At 39.7% G+C, this 18,895-nt stretch overlaps 1 protein-coding gene across 3 annotated transcripts in view; it reads left to right on the forward strand.

The window, feature by feature from the left end:
* The window catches only part of RYK (receptor like tyrosine kinase), a 162,873-nt gene that overhangs the window by 105,762 nt on the left and 38,216 nt on the right, over window positions 1-18,895 (forward strand). For all 3 annotated transcript variants that reach the window (XM_049870598.1, XM_049870599.1, XM_049870600.1), the window contains exons 10-13: window positions 1,889-1,958; window positions 9,246-9,378; window positions 10,613-10,722; window positions 10,870-11,029. In XM_049870598.1, coding sequence (XP_049726555.1) covers window positions 1,889-1,958; window positions 9,246-9,378; window positions 10,613-10,722; window positions 10,870-11,029 — 473 coding nt within the window. The remainder of the gene's footprint in view (window positions 1-1,888; window positions 1,959-9,245; window positions 9,379-10,612; window positions 10,723-10,869; window positions 11,030-18,895) is intronic.

Raw genomic sequence — 18,895 nt, forward strand, 5'->3', positions numbered from 1 at the left:
CCCAGGTTGTCAGTCACCAAGTGTGTGGTATGGAGACTTTCACTAACAGTCCTAAGCAGGCAGGGCTGTGTTGGGTTGTTAGGAGCAGAGACAGGTCTCCGGTTGCAGTAGGGTGGTGACCTGGGAGGTAAGGCAGGGAGCTGTCAGCTGCCCCCAGTTTTTCCAGATGGAGGGTGTGCCTGTCTGCTAGTGTGTATAGTTGGGGGAGGGGTAGTGCAACCAGTCCTTGGGTGTCCGCTGCCGTTGGTTGGGGATTAGGGAGTGCTACTCATTCTCAGGCACCTGTTGTAGGAGGCTAGGTGGAGTGGCTGGTACTGTCAGTCCTCTGGACCCTGCTGTCAGTGGGTGAGGCTCCTTCTGAGAGGTCAGGCTGGTGACAAATGCCACAAATCTGCAGTTCCCACTTGGCTGCTGTAGGTTAAAATGGGCTTATGCTGGAAGCCCTGCCCATTTTGTCAAAAGGGCACGCTATGCGGGGTCAACCAGCAAGACACTGGTGTGAGTGATCGGCAGAGTGAAGGGCGCTGCAAGTCTGTGGACCCCCTACGCCAGTGACTGGGCAAAAGGGCAAGTGCCCCTGGACCAGGCAGTGAGTTTGTGGTTTAGGGGGTGTGGCAGCATTGAATGCTGCTGGACTGGTGTCAGACCAGGGAGGAGGATGGATGAGGAGAAGGGAGAGGTCCTTGGCAATGGAGCTCTGATGGAGAAAGGGTTATGGTGCATGTGTGGTGGGTTTGGAGCTTGCCCATAGCTTTCGCAGGTCTGGAGCCCTGGTGGCGTAGTGGTTAAGAGTTCAGCTGCTAACCAAAAGGTCGGCAGGTCAAATCCACCAGCCATTCCTTAGAAACCCTGTAGGGATAGTTCTGCTCCGTCCTGTAGGGTCACTGTGAGTCAGAATCAACTAGACAACAAGTTTGGTTTGGTTTTTGGTTTGCACGTCTGGCATCGCTCCTGTTTGGTTTTGGAGAGGTGTTTGCAGATTCACTGTTGTTAAGCTGCACCACATGGGGGTGGGTTTCAGCTTGGGATGCTGCTGCTTGCCTCAGTCTGTGTGCGCCGTGCAGATTCAGCTACCAGGGCACCGGCAATCTGTAATTGCTTGTTTCCACTGTTTTTCAATCTACTCTCCTTCCACCTGTTGCTCAGTCCTATTCTTCAGCTTTGTCTTTGATGCTTCAGTTTCCTAGATTGTCATGTATATCCGATTCACTTGTTTTTTGAAGTGTTTGTTGTAAGAGGGACAACACGAAGTGTTTGACTATTCTACCATCTTGATCCTGCCTCTCCTCTTTTTAAAAAATTTTTTCCTTATTGGTTTATTCAAGCCCTTTGAAGAAGGAGAAGTTACATCAAGAAAAGAAATTATGTAGCCCTTCATGTGCTGTATTTGTTGCAGACATTTTTACAATCTGTTATTGCTTTCTCTACTTTGTATATGGAATTTTACTGAAATTCTAATTTTTATATAGTCAAATTTTTTCTCAATGACTTCTGTTAAAGTTGACCTATTCAGTGAGATTCTTTTGAAGTGGAACTTTAGGCTAAACCTTTTTTAGATTTACCACTCTGTAATTTATGAAGGAAATTTGCCATATAGTCCAAGATAATTATTTGCTTATAGCAGAAAATATTAATGTCACATATATAGTATTAAAGGAGCCCTGGTGGTGCAGTGGGTAAAGTGCTCAGCTGCAAACTGAAAGGTTCAAACCCTGCAGCTGCTCCTCAGGAGAAAGATGCGGCAGTCTGCTTCTGTAAGATTACAGTCTTGGAAATCCTATGGGTCAGTTTTGCTGTGTCCTACGAGGTTGTTATGAGTCAGAATCAACTCTATGGCAACAGGTTTATATAGTGTTATCAATCATGACAATATCTTTTCTTTATGTAGATCAAGCTTCTGAAATTCAGGTGACAATGATGCTCACTGAAAGTTGTAAGCTACGAGGTCTTCATCACAGGTAAGAGGGGAGACCATGGTAACATTTTATGCTGCATTCTTATTTTAAGAACATTGTGATGAGTTCTTAATCGAAAGCATCTTGGAATAGTTTAATTTTTTTTCCTTAATATAAAAGTGAAATACATGTTCGTTGCATAAAATTTTAAAACATAGAAAAATACAAAGAAGAAAACAAAGGGCAGTGTGTAAGCCCACATGTGGATTACCATAGCTAAGCTTTCTAGAAATAAGTTTATGGATATTTATGTGCATATTTCCTTTTTTAAAAAAATGGATTCCCGTATATACAAACATTAAAACAATTATTTTAATGAAAATTTTCAACATATAGAACACCAAAGACAAGAGTAATAAAGAACTTTTACTTATTTTTCAAATTTTATTTGTATTTTCATTTATATTCAAAAGAATTTGAGGGCCTAAAAGGCAGGCAACTACAGTAAGATCAATAAAATGAAAATGAAAGGTGTGTTTTAGGAGTGTGGTGGTAGAAAAGAAAACTAGTAAGCCAATGGTAAATCCAAATGTTTTTGCTGTCGTTGAACATAGACCAACTCTCAACTTCTAGGCAACAGAGGTTGAAGAAAACATTAAAAGTTGATAAATCTCAGTACCAGAAAGGAAAGAAACATAGTTGTTCCTTGGGGTGTGTTATGGTTTGAATTGTGCCCCCCCCCCCAAAAAATATTGTAAATTCTAACCTCTATGCCTATGGCTATAATCCCCTTTGGGGATAGGTTCTTTGTTATGTTAATGTGACTGGATTAGTGTAGGGTATGTCTTAAGGCAATCCCTTTCGAGATATAAAAGATTAAACAAGCAAGCCATAGAAGCAGAGATGGGGGAAGAGAGATGCCAAGCCACATAAGGGTTTCCCAGGAGCAGAAGCTCAAAAGAAATAAGGGGTTTTCTCCAGAGCTGATGAGGGGGAAAGCTTTCCTCTAGAGCCAGCACCTTGAATTTGGACTTCTGGCCTCCTGAAACTGTGAGAAAATGAATTTCTGTTTGTTAAAACCAATCACTTGTGGTATTTCTGTTATAGGAGCACTAGATAGCTAAGAATTTGGTACCAGGAGTGGGGTGCTGCTCTAACAAATGTCTAAAATGTAGAAGTGGTTTTGGAATTGGGTAATGAGTAGAGGCTGGAAGAGTTTTAGGTGCCAAATAGTAAAAGCCTAGATTGCTTTGAAGAGACTGTTGGTAGAATTACGGATGTCAAAGGCAGCTCTGCTGAGGGCTCAGAAAGAAGCGAGGAGAGCTATAGAGAAAATCTCTGTCATCTTAGAGAATATATATGGCAGGAGCAGCAGAATTTGCTGGAAACATGCTTTTGGTGAGAGTAAAAGAACACGATGAACATGTGATTGGACAGTGGAGGAAGGGCAGTGCTTTTAATGCAGTGGCAAAGAACTTGTTTGAATTATTTTCAAATGTTTGGTGGAAGGTAGAGCTTGTAAGTGATGAACTTGGATATTTGGCTGATGAGATTTCGAAGCAGAATCTTAAAGGGGCTGCATAGTTTCTTCTGCTTATAGTAAAATGTGAGAAAAAAAGATGGACTTTAAAATGAACTGTGCAAAATGAAAACAGAAAAAGATTTGGAAAATTCTGTTGTACAAACTAAGGACACGTGTTCTAGAATGTTGAAGTATGTGTCTACACAATATTTGGTTAAAGAGATTAAGCCAGTGACTGGTGGATCTAACCAACTACCAAAGCAGAAAACCCATCAACTTAGACTGAAGGGGACAGAGAAAGAATGAAAGGAAAGAACGCTGCATCTTGGAATTCTGCAGGCAGAAAACAGGCCAAAGGAGCTACATCTGTTGTCCTCTAAGAAAAGAAAAGGACCATTCCTGTAGCAGCTTGGAGATCAGCAGAACTGTTGCAAGGAGCACAGAAAGCAGGGCCTTCTCAGTTTCAAATGGTGGAGCCACAGCCTCTTAGGTTTCAAAGAGTCAAATCTTTACCAACTCTGTTCAGTTCCAGAGTATGGGGTTGCCTTTAAGGTGTGCCAGGGGATGGGGCCGCTGCCAAATGGCAGAGGCAGCAGGGCTGCCAGGCCCAAAGGGCAGATGGACAAGGGATGGAGTTGCCACTCAGATGAACTAGGAGAATGGGGCCACTTTTAGCTGAGGGAGCATATTGCCATTCCAGAGGGCCTGAAAGGTGCAGCTGAAGCCCAAGGCTAGGGGTCTCCACCTGGAATCCAGAGGTTGTGGCCGACACCCAGAGTCTGGAGGGTGGGGCCATTGCCCACATGTTCTCAGAGAAGAAAGGATTATTTTCAAGCCTTGTGAGCTAATATAATTTGTTGTGCTGGGTTTTGGATTTGCTTGGTGCCCATTATCCCTTCTTTTCCTCAAACTTCTCCCATTTGAAATGGAAATATCTACCTAGTGTGTGTTCCACCATTGTACTTTGAAAACAGATAACTTATAATCTAGATTTCACAGGTTCACAGATGAAGAAGAATTTTGCCCCAGGATGGAATATGCCTGAAGTCTCACCCATATTTGATTTAGATGATTCAAAAGATGAGATTTTGGACTTGGAGTTTAAGACTTTTGGGATGATGTAATGGGGTGAATGTGTTTTGTATGTGGGAAGGGCATGAATTTTGGAATGCTACGGATTGAATTGTGTCCCCCCGCCAAAAAAAGAAAAATTGTAAATCCTAACCTCTGTGCATATGGTTATAATCCCATTTGGGAATGGGTTGTCTTTGTTATATTAATCAGACTGGATTAATACAGGGTGTAATTTAACTCACTCTCTTTTGAGACATAAAAGAGGTGAAACAAACAAAAGAAACAGAGATGGGAGAGATGCCAAGCCACATGAAGATCGCCCAGGAGCAGAAGCTCAAAAGAGACACCTTCCTCCAGAGCCAACAGAGAAAGCTTCCCCTAGAGCTAGCACCCTGAATTTGGACTTCTAGTCTCCTAAACTGTGAAAAAATAAATTTCTGTTTGTTAAAGCCACTCACTTGTGGTATTCCCATTAATAGCAGCACTAGATAACTAAAATGGGGGTAGGGAGAGTTTTCCTAGTTTGAAACTTCAAGGCAGATGTTTCATTTGGTTTATTACATGCTGGGAACATTGATGAGTATAATGAACAGATATTTTTTTAGTAAATTTCATTGACAATAAAAAAGCCAAGTTAACTGGACCAAAAGCAAAGAAGTTTCTGGGATAAACTGAATGCTTCAAGGGTCAGTGGAGCAAGGTCGGGGGTTTGGGAACTATGGCTTAAGGGGACTTCTAAGTCAATTGGCAAAATAATTCTATTATGAAAACATTCTGCATCCCATTTTGTAATGTGGCGTGTGGGGTCTTAAATGCTAACAAGCGGCCATCTAAGATGCATCAATTGGTCTCAACCCACCAGGATCAAACGAGAATAAAGAACACCAAGGTCACACGATAACTACGAGCCCAAGAGACAGAAAGGGCCACGTGAACCAGAGACCTACATCATCCTGAGACCGGAAGAACTAGATGGTGCCCAGCCACAACCGATGCCTGCCCTGACAGGGAGCACAACAGAGAACCCCTGAGGGAGCAGGAGAACAGAGGGATGCAGACCCCAAATTCTCACAAAAAGACCAGACTTAATGGTCTGACTGAGACTAGAGGAATCCCAGCGGTCATGGTCCCCAAACCTTCTGTTGGCTCAGGACAGGAACCATTCCTGAAGACAACTCATCAGACATGGAAGGGACTGGACAACGGGTTGGAGAGAGATGCTGACGAGGAGTGAGCTATTTGTATCAGGTGGACACTTGAGACTGTGTTGGCATCTCCTGTCTGGAGGGGAGATGGGAGGGTAGAGAGGGTTAGAAACTGGCAAAATTGTCACGAAAGGAGAGACTGGAAGGGCTGACTCATTAGGGGGAGAGTAAGTGGGAGTATGGAGTAAGGTGTATATAAGCTTATATATGACAGACTGACTTGATTTGTAAATGTTCACTTAAAGCTTAATAAAAATAATTAAAAAAAAAAAAAACAAGTTATTCCTACAGGGACCTTTGAAAAAAATGAATGAACAAAAGTGAGGGACGGTGAAGATGTCCCTTTGAAAACAAAGAAAATCATGTGATTCAAGAAAGTTGCCTTACATTGGCCTGATTTAGTCACGAATAGAGCTCATGATTTGGAGAGGACTGGATAGATGACTCATCCGTTAGACTATTTTTCAAAGAAATTCATTTTATTTCCTCTGGGCTTTTTGATAAGAATTGGGTCATGATCAATTGGAAACGTCCTTTTTGTCAGTGTCTGGCGTGCTTGATGTTCTGTTATGCTGACTCTAGAGAGAAGAGGCAAAAGTTTTTAGTACTGGTATGTAATGGTAACTGTACTTGGATACCTAGCCAGTATTCTTAGCCTGGTGAAAGGTCTGCCCTACTTCTGCACCAGAAATGGGCTATAGGGATAAACGTGGGCAAAGCTGAGATATTCCGAAGAAGCAGTTTTATATCCACTGTAGCCTTTGAAAGATACTTGGGGTGAAAAATGTTCAGAGCAAGCATTTGCAGTCATTCTCTCATGTAGCTTTAAGCTGTTGGGTTTTCCAGTATCTTAACCAGGATGGATTAGCAGCCCCAGGGTACCCTCAGGCGTTGGGATGGAATAACATACTGGACATTCATTGTTTGGGGACAGTCTTCTAGAGGTAGATTATTGCTTGGTCAGGTTTAATTGTTCTTCCTGGCACTAAAATAACACCAGGACTCCTGGTTTACACTGAGCAAAACATGTCAATGTGTAGAAAGTATAATGTTCTTTGCATTCATTCACTGTGGCAGTCCTTTACATTCCTTCACTGTGGCAGTCCTTTTCATTTTTAAGGGGTCCAAGGCCTACAACACATTTCTTTTTGACCTGTAATGTTTAGCCTGTTCATGGCTGTGTGTCTGCATTTGTTCATTCTGTCATTCTAATTTATTAAGTGCCTGTTTGTGCTGGGGACTCTGCCAGGCATGAGGGATAAAAACAAAATCACAATCTTTAGAAATGATATGAAATTTATCAAGCAAACACAATATACTCACCAAGAAATGACACCTGGTTTCAGGTTATGTTACATAACTTCTTATACTGGCTGTGGTATGTAATTCAGCATGTTTACTGCGTGTTTTATCATTCTGTGATTAAGGATTATAATGGTGTTGAAATGTTTTAAAGCATTTTGAAATCCTTTTTTTCATTCTTTTTTCCCATTGGCATTTGTGAGAATAATTAATTTTTATTTCAAGTTAAAACTAATGCCAATCTATTTTAATTATGAGAATTGATTTTTATCAGCATATTCTATTGAGCTATGGCTACTTATAGTTTGAGGCTTCCATTGGCCTGATGGTGGGCACTTCTTAGCTGAATGCTTCACAGCTCTTACCTGCAAGGGCACTCAGCAAGACCGAGAATTGGGTGCAGTTCTTGTTTCACGCCGCCACAGAACCTGCCCTTCCCCTACATTTTTCTTCCTCTACAGCACCTCCTTCTGCTCTTATTTGTTCTTCTTATAGATCACAGGCCTTCCTTTCTACCCTCCTTTCCTTTATAAAACGGGCAGAATGAAGAGCAGTCCTTTGTACTTTGAAACAGTTTCATGCAGCTTCTTAACCTCTCCCAGAGGATATTTAATCCTCAGGTGATAGAATAGACAATTTGACCTCATACAGCAAACTCATTGTGCCTGGATAAAATGCCTGTAATCCTGCTGTTATGCTTTGAATTGTGTCCCCCCAAAAATGTGTGTCAACTTGACTAGTCCATGTTTCCCAGTATTGTATGATTATCCATTTTGTCACTTGATGTGATTTTTCCTATGTGTTATAAATCCTGCCTCTGATGTTAGTGAGGCAGGATTAGAGGCATTTATTTTAATGAGGCAGGACTCAGTCTACAGGATTAGGTTGTGTCTTAAGTCAGTCTCTGTTGAGATATGAGAGAGAAGAGTGAGCAGAGACATGGGGACCTCATACCACCAAGAAATGAGCTGGGAGTGAGTACGTCCTTTGGACTCAGGGTCCCTGTGCTGAGAAGCTCCTGGATCAGGGGAAGATTGATGACAAGGACCTTCCCCCAGAACTGGCAGAGGAAGAAAGATGTCCCTTGGAGCTGGCACCCTGAGTTCAGACTTCTAGCCTCCTAGACTGTGAGAGAATAAATACCTGCTAAAGCCATCCACTTGTGGTATTTCTGTTATACCAGAACTAGATAACTAAGACACCTGCTAAATGAATTTCAGTCACGAGGAAAGGAACAGAGAAATAATTAATCTTTTGGAGTTGAAGAAATGGGCAACTCTTTATATTATTCCTGATATCATGGTATATTCAGGTTAAACCTGAATGTAAACCTGCTGTAAGTCTTGCCTCCCTGGGAGGGAATGACCATGTTAGTCCTTGGCAGATTACATAACCTCTCTCTGCATGGATTTCCTTGCCTGTTAAGTGGGGCTGCTGATGCAAGCAGAAGCCTTACAGAGAAGTTACCTCTTACAGGTTTACTGATCCCTCATGTGTGTCCTCATTTTCTAGCTCGTAAGGGTCAGTGCTTTCCCTGTGTTAGTATAACCCGTGCATATCAGGAGGGGAGCTCTCAGCTTTGCCACTCGTTGAAATAGAAGAGAGATTGTCTACTGTGTGCTTAACTTCTGTATATCGTAGCGGGCTTTTACAGTTTGTCAGAGCTCCATGTTATAGTTATGGAAACTAAGACCAAGAAAGAGATGGTCATACAGATTGTAAAAGGCAAATCTAGCATTCAGAAATCTGATTCTAAATCCCATGTGAGCAGCTAAAGACTTCTTGGCTTTTGTGGCAATTTCAGCCTCTTAGAGACCTTTCTGATGATCGTATTCTTGTCCACGGTCTGGATTGGGGCCTTGTTTTTGTTTTGTTTTTAAGTCTGATAATGGAATAAATGGGATTTTGTCGTAACAAGATTGTGGTCAAGTTACCTCTTAGTGCCTTCAGTTACCTTTTGGAGTAAGATTTAGTGCGGCCAGTGTGTGTCTTCAGAGAATTCAGTCCATAGGCAACAACTTTGAGTTCATAACTTTTCTTTATCAGGAAGGTACATATATGGGGAACCTTAAAGTCTGGTTTAAATTATAGAGTATATATGACTTTGCATTTTTAATAATAATTAAGTTTTTAAATATGTTTGGATTTGTTTTGTTTTAGGGTATCTTTATTACTTTTTTATTGTAAATAAGCCCCTGAGGTTTTAAGTTTCACTTGTCTTTCTTCTGATTTCTTATTATTTCATAGAAATCTTCTTCCTATTACGCATGTGTGTATAGAAGAAGGAGAAAAGCCCATGGTGATATTGCCTTACATGAATTGGGGGAATCTTAAATTGTTCTTACGGCAGTGCAAATTAGTAGAGGCCAATAATCCTCAGGTGAGAAAAATTTGCCCAAATACCAATTTACCTGTAAATTCTGATAATATCTTTTAAAGTAGATGTTAACATTCTAATATATGAACTATTTAAAGGCCTGCAAAAAGGAACCAGAAGATGCTTGTAACCTATTGGTTTAGAGGCAAGCAAATGAAGATGGTTTATGATTGCTGTCTTGAAGCTTACATGTTGCAAATTCTGAAGTTTTTCCTTATATTTTAGTTGTGTTTCTTCATAATCACCCCTCAAGCCCTCTATAATATCATCTCAGTCATTTTCCTAATAACTCTTTGAAGGCGCTTGAACTAGATCTTCCTTCTAGGAAAGAGACTTTACAGAGCCATGTGATACATATTGTACCAAAAACTGGTAATGACTAGAGGTCTTGATTGTAGGGGATAATTGGGTATATTCTTAATATGCTTGGCTGTGAGGCTGCAGGCATCTAAGAGGTTCTCTGCCATCACTGCTTGTGCACATAGCTGTGAAGCATTTGGTCAGCTTCCAGATGCTTTTATGATGGTAATGGTAGTAAATCCCAGTGGGTGTTTTGTTGCTAGCTGTATCTTACAGCCCCATTAAATTGATTGTAGGATTTATAATAATGTACTTATTGTAGTTGCCAGGAGAAAATACATTCAGAGAGCACGCATCGAGTGTTTGGCTTAGCATGTATGATATGCTTTGTATACTGACAGGGTGAAAGCTGGGCTTCCGGACAAGTGGTCTGAGGCTACGGTCACCTGGGGAAGAGTTGCATTCCTCAGCCCACAATACCGGCGTGCATCCAGTGGAGAGAGCTGTAGACGTGTATTAATTTGAAAATGGTCCCCAGGGGGCTCTCTCATAATAAGAACTACTGTTTTAAAAGAAAAGAACAAGTTATTCACTAATAAGCATTTGAAATATTATCTTGAGAATTCAACATTCACTGAACCAATATTTATTGAGCAGCTACTACATGCGCTGGATGCTGGGGGAGATAACACACCTAGCGGATAAGAGGAGACAGTCAAGTAAATGGTATATTATGTTACAGAATGACAGGGCTGTGGTAGATACAAGTATAGGAAGTTATGGGAACATATTCTTGGTCAAGAAGTAGTTTTTTAAAAATCAATGTGTAGATGTAAGGAAGTATTTTTCTATGGAGTAGGAATGTGGGATAAAGTAAGTAGCAGTCATCGTAATTTTTGCGTGAACTGTAAACATTGTCACCTTGTGTTTTCCACAGGCAATTTCTCAGCAAGACCTGGTACACATGGCCATTCAGATTGCCTGCGGAATGAGCTATCTGGCCAGAAGGGAAGTCATCCACAAAGACCTGGCTGCTAGGAACTGTGTGTAGGTGCCATGAGCTCTTCATTGTTGAGTGATGTTTAGTGCTCCCTGGATTTGGGGTTCTTTTCAGGGAATCGTGCTGTATTCAAGGGTAACTTGTGTTCTATACTTTTTAATACTTGATTACATTTATTGTTCATGTCTTTTCAGCATTGATGATACACTTCAAGTTAAGATTACAGACAATGCCCTCTCCAGAGACTTGTTCCCCATGGACTATCATTGTCTGGGGGACAATGAAAACAGACCAGTTCGGTGGATGGCTCTTGAAAGTCTTGTTAATAATGAGTTCTCCAGTGCCAGCGATGTGGTAAGTGCTGGGACCCCTGATATCAACTGAACGGAGAAAAGGCTTTCTGTTTTAAAATGGTTTTTTGTTTTTGGCATCTAGTAACTGTTCCTTGAAATTTTTCATCCAGAAAGCAAGTATGATAAGCTCCCAGTAGCCAGTTTATGGAGAGAAGCTGTGACCCAGCTCATGGGCCAGCACTACGTGTGACCTCTTTTCATGCTGACAGTTACCCTGCACTGTTAACACTGTGCAGTAGGCCCCGTTATCCCAGTTTTAAAGATGATGCTTTTGAGGCTTTGGGAGATTACAGTATTTGACTATTTTTCTCTTCTTGTCTAAGTCTCAGAATAGCCAAGTGGTTGCCAGATCATAAAGATTTATTTTCCTCTTTTCAAAAATGTCTTCCTAGTATTATGGCCTGGAGCCCTGGTGGTGCAGTGGTTAAGAGCTTGGCTGCTAAGCAAAAGATCAGCTGTGTCTTAAAAACCCTATGGGGCAGTTCTGTTCTGTCCTGTAGGGTCACTGTGAGTCAGAATCGACTCAATGGCAACAGGTTTTGTTTTTGTTTTAGTATTATGGCCTGTGTATTTTATAATTCTCCACACATCGCTTTTTCCCTCTTGCCAGTTTCTGGGTATTCTGCCTACTTGGCCTGGTGGTATATTTGGATCCCGTATACTTCGTGGTGAATTTTTTATACTGCGTGGTGCACATTTCAAAAGTCATAGCTCCTTGTGGATATCTTGCATGTGTGTTTAATTGCTCATAATTTCTGTCACCTGGCTTTTTAGTCTGATTTGGAAGATAAAGCTTAATTTCTTTTCATATCTTTTGCCTTTGAACTCTGTATCATTGTAACTGAACGTTAGAGAATAGGTTAAACTTCAGCTCAGAAGGTTCCTCTTTTGTGGTCATTTGATGATGTCTGTCAGTGTTACACATAGAATAATTGGGCATGTTCTTAATATACATGCTTTGAGGATTACTATTTTAGTATACTCTTTTCCTCAGTGTACTAGTTTCCTGTGACTGCTGTAACAAATCACCACCATCTTGGTGGGTTAAAACAACAGAAATTACTCTCTGACTGTTCTAGAGGCAAGAAGTCTGAAATCAGGGGATAAGCAGGGCCATGCTTGCTTGGGAGGCTCTAGGGGAGAAACTTGCCTTCCCTCTTGCAGTTCCTGGTAGCTGTCTGCATTCCTTGGCTTGTGTCTTCATCACCTGCCCTGCCCTGTCTTCATGTCATCTCCTGTGTGTGTCCATCCTTCTATCAAAATTCTGTCACTCTCTTTTAAGGATACATGTGATTATATGGGGTTGCCATGAGTTGGAATTGACTCCAGACAACTGGTAAGTGGTAGAAAATCCAGGATAAACTCATCTTCTCAAAATCGTTAACTTAATCATATCTTTTGCCCTATAAGGTAATGGTCATAGATTCTGGATGTTAGGACATGGACGTGGCTTTGGGGCCACCATTCAGTCCACTCTACTCAGTAATTGAAATTACCTGAGACTTACTTATGAAAAACAGATAATCCAATTTAAAGTTCTTGAAATGAGAATAATTTGATAAGGGAAAAAAATCTAACTATAGGCTATTATATAGTTAATTTTTTTTTTCCATAAGCTAGGTTGTTATTTGATGTATTACTCCAGGTATCTTAATAAAATGTTCACTTGATGTGAATGAACAATTATGTATTTTTAAAGATTTTTTTCTGTAATTAAGGTCTCTCATGGGGGTATCTTCAAGATACTTTATTTTAGCATAATTTATATCAACTGCTGTCTGGGGGGAAGAAAAGCTTATCTGACACTTTTCAGATGGGTAGCATGAGTACGAGTGATCCTGGGAAGGGATGTTAGTTGCTCCATGGAGCAGCTGCAGAGGTTAATAGTGAGACAGAAAACTGCTTCCTGTTGCCCACAGCCTTTCTCAGCCAGATGCATGGTGCGTACTAGGGGATGGGCAGTGGAGGTGGTCCAGTCTTCTAGATGCCGACCTCTAAAGGTTCAGTTTGTATAACAGTAGGCAGTTAAGCCTATTTTCCTCCCTCTTTTTTTTTCCCAAAAACTTTAATAATAAAACTCCTATCTCTAACATTAATGTCTAGGAGTTAAAATTCCAGTTAAAGCAATACATGCAAAGCAACTTACACAGTTTTAATGGTTTGCAAAAGAGAACTTAAGGAGACCTGGTAGTGTAGTAGTTAAGTGTTCAGTTGCCAACCGAAAGGTAAGCATTTCAAACCCCCTAGCCTCTCCATGGGAGTCCTATGGGGCAGTTCTGCTCTATCCTATAGGTTCAATAGGAATTGGAGTTGACTCAATGGCAGCGGGTTTGGTTTGAGTTTAAAGAAAACTTGGGTGTTTTGGGGAGGGAGGAGTTGCTTTTTTGTTTTTGATTTTGATTCCTCTCAAATAATATATAAAAGGAAAGAAGGGTTTGATTTCCGGGCAGCAAACAGCTGCTATGTTGACAGTAAGGAGCAGTTGCACTCTTTGATGAAGCTCTTGTTTTTAGAGCTGCCAAGTCTTTATTCAGAATTTCTGAATTGTAACCGGAATTCTTCTACCAGTTTCTACATTAAGCAAAGCTGCTTCCATGGAGGGAAAAGACATTTAACTTTGGTTTTAGAACATAGTTCTAAAATATATTAGTTGAATTATGCCTGTGTAGTTTTCAAATCTGCCCCTTTAAATAGAAAAGCGTGTATCTGAACATGGTTGAATGTAGAAAAGTAAACTTTCCTCAGTGTTTTTACTTTGAAAATCTCATTCCATAGTTGATTTAAAAAGTGAATTCACTCATCTTTTTGGAATGTTAATATTTTTTTTAGTGGTTTATTTTGAAAATTGTGATTTGTTACTTATCGAAACATAATATGGTTATAATAGCTGCCTTAGCCAGAATGAGGTGGCAGTTATGGTGAATATAAAAGTAGTTTGTGGGCATGAAATATAAGATACTCCTCAGATGACAATCAAGTATTTCATATAAATTGTAGATATAACTTCAAGAGATTAGAGATTATCCTCTTAGAAGAAGGAGTATTGATAGCTAATATTGTAGAGGAGGATGCAGGATGTCCAGTAGTGCTGTTTGCTTGTATTGCATATGTCAATGTAGGTATTACATTCACATGGTTCAAAAATTCAAGATGCAGAAAGTTTTCATCCAGGTCCTGTTCTCTAGCTACCTGTCTTTGTTCTCTAGTGCAGCTATAAACAGAAATACTGCAAGTGAATGGCTTTAACAAACAGAAATTTATTTTCTCACAGTTCAGGAGACTAGAAGTCCAAATTCAGGGTACCAGCTCCAGGGAAAGGTTTTCTCTCTCTGTCGGCTCTGGGGGAAGGTCCTTGTCATCAACCTTCCCCTGGCCTAGGAGCTTCTCGGCACAGGGGCCCCAAGTCCAAAGGGTACACTCCACTCCTGGCACTTCTTTTTTGGTGGCACGAGGTCCCACTCCTCTCTGCTTGATTTTTTTATATCTCGAAAAAAAAGTTGACTGAAAATACAATTTAATCCTGTAGATTGAGTTCTGTCTCATTAACATAACTGCCTCTAATCCTGGCTCATGTAACATCATAGAGGTTAGAATTTATAATATATGGGATAATCATATCAGATCACAAAATGGTAGACAGCCACAAAATACTGGGACTCGTGGCCTAGCCAAGTTGACATACATTTTTGGGGGACACAATTCAGTCCACAGCAGTACCCAAGGTAATCATTATTATCACTTCCAGATGTGTCCTTCCAGAGATAATGAGTGCATATATAAGCAAGTACTTATACCTATCCTCATTTTTCTCCCTCATATACACAAATGCTGGCATACTATATATGTTCAGATGTTGCTTTTTTCACTTGAAAAATACATCTTGAAGCTCTATCCATAGCATTACATAAATAATGTCGTTGTGTGCATACATGGGTACGTGTGTGTGAGTTTAACATCTGCAAAGTTGACCGTTGTATGTACTTAACCTGTGATAGGAGCTATATGTTATAACATTTATGATATTTTCCAGGAACTCCAGAGTAAAAATTAAATTACATGATACACTTTCAACCAATGAGACTAGAATTAATAATAAACCAAAAACCAAACCCAGTGCCATCGAGTCAATTCCGATTCATAGCGACCCTATAGGACAGAGTAGAACTGCCCCATAGAGTTTCCAAGGAGCACCTGGCAGGTACATCTCTAAGTAATGTTATCAGCATCTCTTCAACTGAATATGTTAGCTGGTAAGTTTCATTTTGAGGGTATATGATATAGTTAAGCAGGACATTTCAGAATTGTACTTAGTTTTTTTTTTTTATGGTTATGATTTTTTTTTTTTTAATTTTCCAAGAGTTCGCATGTTTTATGTAAGAATCTGCCTTGTGTCAGAATGCAGTCATACCAGATGTCTTATTGCTGCTTGATCACTTGATGGTTTTATTTTAAAAAATCACCATGAACTTAATGGTGAGCAACTTAATGGAAGAATTACTTTAAAATCATAATTACTTTCAATATGTCTTGGTATAAACTTACGTGAAACGTTTATGTGATTCAGATTCTTCAGCGCCATACCCGGATGTGATGGTTAGGATACCCAGTGATTACATTTAACATGGTTAACTCCTAAAATGCTTAACGTTTCTGTTTTAGGTTTTTATAAATTCATTTTCTTTCTTTTTTTAAAATTATATATCCTTTAAATATCTTTTGGCTTCAGTAATTGAGATTGAGATCGATAGGAATAGGAGCACCCTTCCAATCCTGTGACTATGATATGTAACTGTTAGTGTAAAATCCCATCTTTCAGTGTGGTGGGATTGATATTTTTTGACTTGTAGTTGTTAGGCACCCTTGAGTTGATTCCAACTTCTGGTGACCGTGTGCACAACAGAATGAAACACCTTCCGGTCCTGCACCATCTTCACGATCATTGTTATGCTTAAGCCCATTGCTGCAGCCACCGTGTCAGTCCCTTTCCATCAGAGTCTTCCTCTTTTTCACTGGCCCTCAACTTTACGAAACATGATGCCCTTCTTCAGGGACTGGTCCCCCCAATAACATGTCCAAAGTATGTGAGATGTAATCTTGCCATCGTTGCTTCTAAGGAACATTCTGGTCGTACTTCTTCCAAGACAGATATGTTCATTCTTTTGGCGGTCCATGGTATATTCAGTATTCTTCGCCAACACCACAGTCCAAAGGCATCAATTCTTCTTTGATCATCCTTATTCACCATCCAGCTGTCATGTGTATATGAGGCCATTGAAAAAAACCATAGCTTCGGTCTGGCGCACCTTAGTCTTCAAGGTGACAGCTTTGCTTTTCAACACTTTAAAGATGTCTTTTGCAGCAGATTTGCCCAGTGCAATGCATCATTTGATTTCTTGACTGCTGCTTCCATGAGTGTTGATTGTGGGCCCAAGTAAAATGAAATCCTTGACAACTTCAATCTTTTCTCCGTTTATCATGATATGGCTTATTGTTTCAATTGTGAGGATTTTTGTTTTCTTTAAGTTGAGGTGTAACTCATACTGAAGGCTGTGGTCTTTGATCTTCATCACTGTTTCAAGTCCTCTTCACTTTCAGCAAACAAGATTGTGTCATCTGCATATCACAGGTTGTTAATGAGTCTTCCTCCAATCTTGATGCCCTCTTCTTCCTCATATAGTCCAGCTTCTCAGTTTATTTACTCAGCATACAGATTGAATAGGTTTGGAGAAAGGATACAATCCTGATGCACGCCTTTCCTGACTTTAAACCATGTAGTATCCCCTCATTCTGTTCAAATGACTGTCTCTTGATTTAAGGATAGGCTCTTCATGAGTACAATTAAGTGTTCTGAAATTCACATTCTTCAAAATGTTATCCATAATTTGTTATTATCTACACAGTCAAATGCCTTTGCATAGTCAGTAAAACATTAGGTAAACATCTTTCTGGTATTCTCTGCTTTCAGCCAGGATCCATCTGACATCAGCAATGATATCCCTTGTTCCATTTCCTCTTCTGAATCCAGCTTGAATTTCTGGCAGTTCATTGTCGATATACTGCTGCAGCCGCTTTTGAATGATCTTCAGCAAAATTTTACTTGCATGTGATGTTAATGATACTGTTTGATAATTTCCACATTCATTTGGATCACCTTTCTTGGGAATAGGCATAAATACAGATCTCTTCCAGTTAGTTGGCCAGGAAGCTTTCTTCCAGATTTCTTGGCATAGATGAGTGAGCATTTTCAGTGCTGCATCCATTTATTGAAACATTTCAGTTGATATTCCATCTATTCCTAGAGCCTTGTTTTTTGCGAATGCATTCAGTGCAGCTCGGACTTCTTCCTTCAGTACCATCAGTTCCTGATCATATGCTACCTCCTGAAATGGTTGAATATCAACTAATTCTTTTTGGTATAATGACTCTATGTATTCTTTCCATCTTTTTTTGATGTTTCCTGCATCGTTTAATATTTTCTCCATGAAACCAAAAATCCAAACCCATTGCCATGGAGTCGATTCCGACTCATAACCACCCTACGTAGCAGCCTTCAATATTACAACCGGAAGCTTGAGTTTTTTCTTTCAGTTCTTTTCCGGAACTATATCAGATGACGATGCACTGCTGTTCATAAGGTTTTCACTGGCTAATTCTTTTCAGAAGTAGACCACTGGGTCCTTCTTCCTAGTCTGTCTTAGTCTGGAAGCTCAGCTGAAACTTGTGTGCTGTGGGTGACCCTGCTGGTGTTTGAATACTGGTGGAATAATTTCCATCATCACAGCAACACGCAAGACCCCATAGTACAACAAACTGACTGTCATAGGAGTTAGATTTCTTAAAGTATATTAAAACAAAAACGTTCAAGATTGCTTTTTAATATTTGGATTGAAAACATATGCACATTATCATCATGCTTTGTGATCACTTTTCCGTATGGTTGCAGTTGGAGTTTAAAACTACATGCCTGTTTTTAGGCTGAAAAACTTCATGCAGAGTCACATGTGGAACGAGTGATGTAGCCCCCACTCCCACCAGAGTCACTCTACATATTTTAGGTTGTAAATATAACATCCAACAAATTGAAAGGAGCGTTTTCTCTGTTCTTTAAAAGATGTTAAACTTTTTTTGTGTTTCTTTATAATTAATAATTTTATGTGATTTGTTTAGAAGTACATTAATGCTTTCCATCTTAAATAATACATTGTGTCTTTGGGTTGTTTTAACAACTTTTGACTGGAAGGGTTCAGTATTTCAATGTGTTTAGACTTCTGTAATGTTAATCTCAACTTTTAACTGCTGAAGGAAACATGCACAACTAGATTTGACTAGTCATAAATCTGTTTCTAATATTATTCCAAGATATGACATCATGGGCATTCTTGAGAATTTCTGAATATTGTTTTTATTCTGTTTTAATCAGATGTGGATACAACCATACATTTTTTTGTGACTGACTTTTCTTTTATTTCAGAATAGATTTGATTTATATCTTCTTTGAATTATTTAGCTAACTATAGTTGCTAACGTAATTCTGCTGTTAAGAGACTGCCTTCTGTTTGACTAAATGAAATTAGGAATTCACAGTTAGGAATCTCATTCATGGTGGTTTTCTTGTCTTTATGGCATTACATCGTATTTAAAATACATTTTCTTAGGAAAAACAAATGAAGGAAATGACTCTCATGCTAATCTCATTCGTGTGGTTTATGGCAATGAAGAGATCCTTTTTAAGGTATGTGAACAGTTCTTAGGGAACAGGGCAAATCAAAATGTAATTCCTTCTCCTTTTACATTATTTATTTTGTGAACGTTAAAGATTACCTAGAAGATGCAAGGAAATCTGTAGTATCCAGAGATTGCATCTGCA

Source organism: Elephas maximus, chromosome 26 (assembly GCF_024166365.1).
Source record: "Elephas maximus indicus isolate mEleMax1 chromosome 26, mEleMax1 primary haplotype, whole genome shotgun sequence".
NCBI classification, from domain to species: Eukaryota; Metazoa; Chordata; class Mammalia; order Proboscidea; family Elephantidae; genus Elephas; species Elephas maximus.